This window comes from Oryzias melastigma, linkage group LG12 (genome assembly GCF_002922805.2).
Source record: "Oryzias melastigma strain HK-1 linkage group LG12, ASM292280v2, whole genome shotgun sequence".
In the NCBI taxonomy this organism is placed as follows: Eukaryota; Metazoa; Chordata; class Actinopteri; order Beloniformes; family Adrianichthyidae; genus Oryzias; species Oryzias melastigma.
Genome location: NC_050523.1, coordinates 21,266,269 through 21,275,560, shown reverse-complemented (window position 1 = coordinate 21,275,560; position 9,292 = coordinate 21,266,269). Strand labels below are relative to the sequence as shown.

Below are 9,292 nucleotides of genomic sequence, written 5' to 3'. Positions count from 1 at the left end.
GCAATATAAAAAAATATTTTCTTTTTTCATCCAGGAGTAGCTGCTAAGATTAAACAAAAAGAAGAAAATGTGTCAAATGTCAAGCTTTTTACTTAAATCTTCAAAAATAAAAGGTTATATTTGTTGATTTACTTTTAGCAGGAAAGGAAGATATATATATATATATATATATATACTGTAAAAAAAATATATATAATATATATATATATATATATTATAAATATATATATATATATATATATATATATATATATATATATATATATGTATATATATATATATATATATATATGTATATATATATGCATGCACACACACACATATAAATACAGTATATACATACACATTGCAAACAAATCATTACATTCCAATATTCACCAAAAATACTTACATACAAATACTTAAATACTTAAGTACCTGCGCAGGTCTTAAGCAGGTACTTAAAGAAACCTGGAGCGAGTAGGTGTCGGACCACACGTGAGAGCTCCGAAGTTTCAGACACATTTTTCCCACAACACCTGAAGCATCAGCAGAAGATTTTCTCAGTCATTCTTGTCAGGTTTGACAGGAATAAGCTCCTTTGCTACCATGACCCACCGTTGCTCTGCTAAGGCAGGAGGTTGTTGTCATTTCCAATTCAGCCTTAAGTGTGTTGTGCATTAAGTCTTAGTTGGAGTCATTAATCTTGTTTGAACTTCACAGATTACAGTGGGCTTCAGGAGGGTTAGCTAACAGCATACACACACAAGCAGCCGTCAAAGATTTCAGAAGATCAATGAATCTCAATGTGTAACAGAAATATGAAACAGACCAAATTGTTTGAATGACTGTTTCTATTCTGCAGGTTTTTTCTAAAGGTCTGAAAAAAGAGGGCAGCACTCATCGAGGTAGCTTTTTAAATGAACAAGCTGCTCTTTATCCACAATACATTCATTGAGATGAGCCATCTATTACTGAGAATCAGTTTGTTTTTATTTTTATATTTCTTTTTCTGTCATGAAGCACCAAAAATACAAAGATAAGTGCCGTACAAAATACATGAATTTTATGTAATATATACATTATATTTATATAGAATTATATAAATCTAATATATATATATATAGAATTACATATTTTATACATGTATATAGGGGATTGTTTTCTTTTGATAATGAGATGCATTATCACATTATCAAAAGAAAACGAATTAACGAAATTCCTTTTCTCGTACACGAGACACCTTAAGAGTCCCTCTCTCTTCCTTTCCTTAAAAAAAAAATATATATATATATTCATTTATAATTTTTTTGCGGTAAAGGGAGGTACATATACATGAAGCAGATTTTCTTGTTTTAAGGAAGCTGAACAGATTTAGTTGACTAATAAGAGTTGGACAAAAGTTTGAAAGTAAACAACTTTTTCTTTGTCAAATTTATCTTAAATTACTAGAGTAATCTACCAAAATGAGTGTTTGTAGCTAATTTAAAGATTGTATTTTGTCTTAAAAGGACAGAACATCACAACTTATTTTAGGAAATCTTAAAAAGACTAATTTTGCTGGTTTGATTGGAAAGAGTTTTCACGTGTAACAGGGGGAATACATGTTGTATTCTATATTTTTGAACCTTTTTTCAGAAGAACTTTTTTCCACTGAACGCTTTTGATGAAAGTGTAAGAGGGATTACATGGTGAGCACACATCTGTGTGGAAACAAGAGATTCACCACCTCCTCAGACCTCTGCTCTGAAAATGATCTTTGGGTAACTTGAAATAGTGCTCCGTGGAGAGATCACTAAAATATACATTTTAAAATCTAAAATTTGAAAATTGAATACATTCTAATAAAGAATTTTAATAAATTCTAAATTTTATTTAAAAACAAATTAAATGTAAAATCTAAAATGACTAGAGAGATCAATATCACGCACTAACGCAAAGATCTGCTACTAACCAGTTTCAGTCTGAGATTTAAGCATTTAGTTATAAACTGAATTATTTAACAGTGTTAGGTATCACTTTGTGGAAGCCCAGACTCCTCCACCAAAAACCAGCAAAGCTTCTCTCACACATAGACAGACAGAATAAATACAAAGAAAATAACCTTGAAGGATAAATGACTAAGATTCTGGAATCAAAGCCTTGCATTGATCAGAGTTATACAGTTCCTTAGAGCTTTACAAATATCTGATTTTACCAAACAAGCTGAAATAACGCTAAAGTCCTGATGTGTCCATCCTATCACCTAATTTCTGTTTGTCTTCTTCCTAGTTTACTGACTGTTTTCGTCGTAACAAAGGTTCTCCTACCCTGAAATGAGACAAACTCCAGAGTTTTCAGTCGAGAAACGTTGACGTGTTAATCTCACTTACAGTGGTAACTTGCTTATCATGTGATCCACATTACTCTTGTCACCTCAGGTCTGTTGGCGGTCCTGACCTCAGGATCTTCCCGGGGTTTAATCCCTGTGAAGGGGGCAATTCCCTCGACCCTCTAATGCTCCATTAACAGTGACAACTCCACCACTTAAGCCTTAGTCACATGCACCTGTATGGGGGCTTGACCTGCAGGTGCAGTGGGTTTTTGAGTCGTCTGGCCCATATAAGGTCATAGACAGGTGCAGTTCCCTTAAGGATCGTATAACCCTCTCAAGGGATGTCATGAAAATGGAACGTACCATTGTTGTGTGTAATAAATGTACTGTATATCCATTTTCTTAATCTTTTTTGGGGGGCCGGTCCTGGCTACACCCTGGACAGGTGGACATTCTGTCACAGGGCCACAATCACTCACACATCTACACCTATGGACACTTTCCTATGAAGCATGTTTTTGGACTGTGGGAAATCAGAGAAAACCCACATATCAACAGGGAGAACATGAGAACTCCACACCTGTCAGGATTAAAACCAGGACCTTCTTCAGGACCACCGCGCCACCGTACAGCTCCTGTATCGTAAAGTATTTGTAGAAATAATGGAAGTTACTAGCACTATGATGTACAGCTGTCATGCAGTGCCCTTACTCCTACTGACCACACAAATGCATCACGCATGGGGAGAGTCTCACCTACTTCGTCCTAACATGGTGTTTAGGTGTTCGCTATGACCAGCGTGCCCATAGAAAAAAATTGCATGGATATTTTTACTCTACGGGCTAACCAAGCGATCTATGACTGATATTTCATGTGGCCCAAAGGGTTCCTGTGGGGTCTTAAAAAGTCTTAATTTATAAATTGGCAAAAATTACCCCTAAAAGAGTCTTGAATTTTGATGTCTGAGCTTTAAAATTGTGCTGCTTGTAGCTTCTCCGTTTCACATTCACATCAAAATTTTATTTTTGACATGCATGGCCTTAAAAAGGTCTTAAAAGACCTTAAATTTAACATAAAGTAACTTATAGGAACCCTGGGACCACCTGCGACCTCCATACAGGTCGAAGGTGTTATTTTAGGCTAATTTAGCATTTAGCTAATATTTTAGTTGGCTATCAGCTTCAATGTTTTCAGCTATTAGCTTAAGTGATTTCAGCTATCAATTTCAGCATCATCAGCTATCAGCACTAGCATCTTCAGTGGGCAAATTCAGTTTACAGCATTCACACTAGCATTATCGCAGGTAATGCTGTATACCTAGTTCATAATTATGTTAAAAAGTTACGGTTTTAAAGTTTTAAATATGTACTTTTAGAATGTTTAATAAATGTTTATCCTGTTCGGTCCGCGACCTAAAGTATGTTTTGGATTTTGGCCCCCTGTGTGATTGAACTTGACACCCCCCTTTTAAACCTTAATTTGTGTCATACCCTTGATGGGAATTATATGCATTTTAAATTGTTTGTCTTTGTTTTTTGTAAAGCATCCTAAGGTGTTTTTAAAAGCACGTACACAATAGTTTGATCCACACCAGAATTCTCCTAAAATGGAAACTTTTTTTTTTGTGGCACTTTGTGTTGTTTTTGTATTTTACATCTCACTTTTAAATTCACTAGATGCATTTTTAAATCAATTTATAGTTCAGTTTCCCGTAAGTAAAAAAACGAACTTAAAATGTCCAATATACAACTGATGTGAGACTATAAGAATTTAGTTCTTACGTGATACTGATATGATGATACTGTCCATCTTTTTAGTGATTCCTGATTCTGATTGTTCTCTCTCTCTTCATTGATTAATCCAGATTTGAGATATCAGCCCCCACAGCTGTACTTAGGTTAATGTTTTAACACGCTCCAGGTCAAATCTTTTTATTGTCTTGCAACTATCCACCCACTGATAGGGATGGAAGCTGATCTTAAAGAGATTTCATGTGCATAAAATGAGTTTTGTGATCTTTGGCTACACACGATTTTGTACAAAGCTCTTCTGTATTTAAGGCTAACTTCTTTATTTATATTTTCATTTATTTTTTAAATATATCTTTGAGCAAATAGAGGAGGAAGAAGAGAAAGAGGATGCTTAGAGATGGGAAAAGGAGAGGTGGAAAATGCATGGGGAAGATCACAGAAAGACAAAGTATGATGGAATGTTATGAATTAAAGTTTTTTCAACTTTATAATTTTCACAGTTGAATTTAATTATTTGCAAAAAAATATTTTTTTTTAAAGCAGATACTCTAAACATCTAAACAGCAGAGCTGCCATCAGTGTATATGTGTGTGTGCATGAGTGAATAAGACTGTGACTGTGAGACGCTTTAGTACATATCAATTACTGTTTACATTTCACACATGTAGCTATTGACTGCTCAAACCTCCATCCACACAGACCCACACATGTATGCTTAGCACATGTAAATACATGCGTGCAAACACATCAGACATATAATGCATGTGTTGGTGTACAGGTGAGCAGACACCTGTACTCAGGTGAATGTGTTACTGAAACACACAGTGTCACAGTATGAAATCTGTCAATGTAGATTTGATGTTTAGATTTAAATCTGTCATATTTGAGTCTGATTTTAGTCCATATCAGGGTTGTGGACCTGCTGGAGTCTGTCCTCAGGTACAGATAACTTACAAATAAAAAGGGATTCTTGCTTTTGCAGCAAAAAATGAGAGTTCTGTGATTCTGGTTTGGTGATATCCAGGAACCCGGACATCCTAAAAGGGAATCAGAGGTTTTAGGATATGGATGGATGAAAGTTTAAATGGGATTGTTTGCTAATTTAACACTTTAACACCCACTGTGTTAAGCAAAAAAATCTTTAACTTACTGTAATCCAGATTCTAGATTCTGAATCTACTGGAATTATCGTGTTAACATTTAAAAAATTACAGTAAATCAAAGAACATAAACACGATTAAGATAATTTGTAAAAAAAAGACTGAACAGCAGCAGAAATCTCAAAAACCACAAAAAGGTGAGTAAAAATTGAACTGAAATGCATTCTGGTTAGGCAGATTAGCTATCCAGAAATAAAGAAATGCAGGTTAAAAATCCCCCACCTGTGACTTAAAAAGACGTTTTGCTGGGGGTGTATATCTTTCCCTCTCACACGATCTCCATACATGGTCCACTAATCGATACCTAAAGGATTAGACTCACTTTCTGACGATAAAATACAGTCCAATTATTTTTCCAAAAGCACTAAAATCTAGATATTTCTTATTTATATGGCATTTAAAGCTATAGATAATAATGCATGGCGTTCGACAGAGAAAAGCATTCAGATATTGATTTGGAAAAAGCAAGATTATGATTAGACGTCTTTTTTTTCCATCGCATGAACATAAAAAGATGGTAGAAAGAACAGAACAGAAAGAAAAAAGGTAGTTATTTTTTACTTCTTGATTGATTTTATACCTTTTATCCAGCATAATCTTGTTTATATCTGGGGTTTTCAAACAATACTGCATCTCTTTTTTACATCCCTATATAACCGATTCTGCTGTTATTCCCACGATTTTTTACATCTCTACTTTATGCTGTTAGCAAGTCACAAACTGGATTATTTCTAAAGCCTAAAATGATTTTTTTTTTCTGGGTTTTGATATATAGACCTCATTTGTTAAAAAGAAATGTTCAAAACTCACATAAATTGGACTGTTCTTAGTGGCTTTAAAGTAATTTATCAACTGTTTCTGTGAGTCAAAATGAACATTTATTTGGTTTATTGAGATAAATCAGTAGTGAAATAAGTCGCCACTTTGCTCTTTTTAATGTTTTATGGTGCGAGGGCTTCACATCATGAAAGAAAACAAAAAGACTCATCTCTTTTAGCATAGTTTTTAAATAGTTTACCCTAGAACACCATCACTATTGCCGGGTCATTTTTACCCAATATAATATACCCAATAAAAAGTATTTCTCAAAAAAAAAATACATCAAAGTATAATGAACTTAAAGTATCTTTTATTCTTAACTGTGGTTTAAGTAACAAATGGAAAATAAAAACATAAGAAGATTCCTTAAACATGCGTGAAAATTACTAAAATTAAAAATTTGAAGAAAAAAAAACAAGAAAAAAAAATCCTAAATCAATAATAATGATAATGGAGATTTAGTCTTTAGTTCACCCATTCCTGGGACATGTGAGAGTTTACCAGGGACACTTGGTAACATATCCAAAATCACGTAAATACTTTTGTTCAGCGTTAATTTCATTCCATTGACTGAGTATTTTTTTGGGATATGTGTGTCAAGAATATTTTTAACCACTAGTTTTTATTCAATTATGTAAAGTACTTTAGGGTACTTTGTCAGGAAAAGTGCTGTAAATATTTTAATGTAAAACTGTCATTAAGATGCTTTTTCGATGACGGATCAGTATTCTCACATCAGATTCCAGCAGCGGAGCAGCTCCCCGTTGTGTTCTAGTGTTTGTGACAAATCGGGAAATCTCAGTTTCAAAAAAACCTTTGAGATGAACAAGTGATCTGCCATCTGCAGAACCCTCTGACTCTGTTTCCTCAGACCTGTGAGGAGTCTGTTGAATGTCCACCTACACCTGGTCCTGACGGAGGACCACACTTCACCCTGAAGATGCCTCCAGCTGCGAAACCTTCTGACTTCAGTCACATTTTCACAACAGAACACACTTAAAACGAACAAAGAATTTCCTGCTGACTCAACTGATGCACAAGATGTTAGGAATAAATGATCAAAATATTGTTTTTTTTCTCTCTTTAACCTATTTTAGGACATTGGTGATGATTTAGTGGTTGAAGAAAAATAAACTGTTTTTTTACTGAATGAGCCAACCTGTAAACAAAAACATTTAGCATTGACAGTAAATATATAATTACAGATGTAAAATCCTAACAAAAAACACCATCTTTAATTGGATCAGTGAACAAATGGAGGATAAAACAGTTCTGTTTACCCAGAAAAAGACCAAACCTTCTGGACTGGTTGTGACCTGGTTCTGCTCTTCTGTTCATGCGTAGATAAATATGAATGAGGCGCTCTGCTCATCTCCGTTAGCCCTCGTTAAGCATGCATGACTGAGGAGCTCTGCTTCATTTGGAACCAGTCATGTGTCAAATGGGACAAAAGCCCAACAAAGGCCTGGAAACCAGAAATGTCACACCCAAAAACTGCACAGGACCGTCTCCATCAACATGGAGCCACTAAAGTAAACTGTAGGATTAATGTCCTCAGTAATAATAATCATTTATGTGAAACTTTTGTTTAACATTCCTGCATTTTAATGACTAAAACTAAAGAATCGTTAAAAAGCTGATATTCTATTTAGAACACAACTGATTTCAGGTTTTAAATTATTCAATAAATATTCAGGATTTTGGTTCCAAAACTGGAATTATCTGTGTTTTTTCTGCAACTTTTAAAGAAAAAAAATCATATCAAGCGTTGGTCCAACTCACCCCATTTGAACATCATCATAGTGAGCAGTAACGTCTTTAGGTTCACATGAAACGACCACAACTCCATGGCTTCCAGAGATTATTTCGTAATAAAAATATGTTCAAAATTGTTCTAAAAAACAAAAATGAAAACAAAAAAAAAGTAAAGGGGGACAGCAGAGGTCCTGAGTTCCTGCTGTGTAGACTAACTGTTGCACTCTGCTCAGGAGCTGCCACACTGCCCGGATAACCACAGCCTTCCCCTGCTCTAATAGACTGTTATTAGCTGTGGGAGACAATAGGAAAACAAGAGCTGGACTTGCACCTTTCAGAAGAGATGCTTAATCCCAGACAAGCTCTTTAGCAAGACATTTAATGACCTTTATGAGAAAAGCAATCACTTACCTCTGCTGATTAAACATTTACTTTACGCAGCTTTAATCAAACGCATTCTTACTTTTAAAAGTTCATGTGTGAAGTCATATCTAAACTCTTGAAAAGATGAGATGAGATGTTATCTCATTGCAGTTTTAAGTAGTTCCCCAAAGTCATATAGTCACAAAAACATGTTTTTGGCACAAATGGAACCCTAAAATGTTTGCTTTCCAAACCCAATCTATTTTTATTTGAGAGAAGATTTTAAGTTTTAAAAAAAATCAATTTAAAATTAGTTTTTCAAGACATTTCCATCTAAAAATGAACCAGTGACTGAGATCTTCTAGTCAGTTTAAATAAATCATGTTCTCCCTGATGAGGTGCTTGCAGAGAAATATTAAGTTTTTTATATCTGTACACTCCAGTGACTCCAGGCCAGGCTTTGCTTCAGCAGCTTTACGTAGCTGCTTCATGTCGCAGAGCTTAGCATTAAGACCCAACAGTTCGCCTCTTACCGACCTGCGTTAAGCTGCTGAGAACATGTGCAATCTGCAAGTGTCTTCTGATTTTTGTTTCCCCCACAAGGACATGATATGCTATAAATAAGGACTTAAGCAGCCAAAACTTACCAATCCATATTTTACAGCATAAAATAAATATTATTTGGTTAAAGTAGCATTTTAAAAGAAGAAAATATTTTAAAATCCAGTTTATACTGATTTACTTTGGTTAGCTGTCAAAGCAAAGCACTGTTCTGTCACTTTTAGTAAACTTTGTCAAATTAAAAGTTGTTTCTCTTTAAATAACCAGCAAAAAGTGAGATAAACTGTTGGAAATCCTGAGTATAATTCTATTAAAAGGTACCACATTCATGAAAACTTTCATCATCTCTTCTGACCCACCAGCTTTTTCTGCCACAGACTGCTGTACTGAAATACACCACAGGGTGTCGCTGTTTCGACAAATCATGATAATGGTTCAGTATTTTATACTAATGAAAAGCTTATGACAGGGATGTTTTTATTTTTCATTAATTTGATGTTTTATTATTATGACTAATATTTTTGTCTATTTAATGAAAGAGTCAAGAGAAAATCATTTTTTTTGTTGTATACTAAAAATTCATGGACTGT

General features: G+C 34.4%; 1 protein-coding gene across 1 annotated transcript in view; it reads right to left on the bottom strand.

The window, feature by feature from the left end:
- The window catches only part of crb2a (crumbs cell polarity complex component 2a), a 26,274-nt gene extending 18,059 nt beyond the window's left edge, over positions 1 to 8,215 (bottom strand). Inside the window, exon 1 of the mRNA XM_024264790.2 lies at positions 7,806 to 8,215. Within this exon, the coding sequence (XP_024120558.1) occupies positions 7,806 to 7,872 (67 nt within the window). The 5' untranslated portion in view covers positions 7,873 to 8,215. The remainder of the gene's footprint in view (positions 1 to 7,805) is intronic.
- Between the last annotated feature and the right edge of the window lie 1,077 nt (positions 8,216 to 9,292).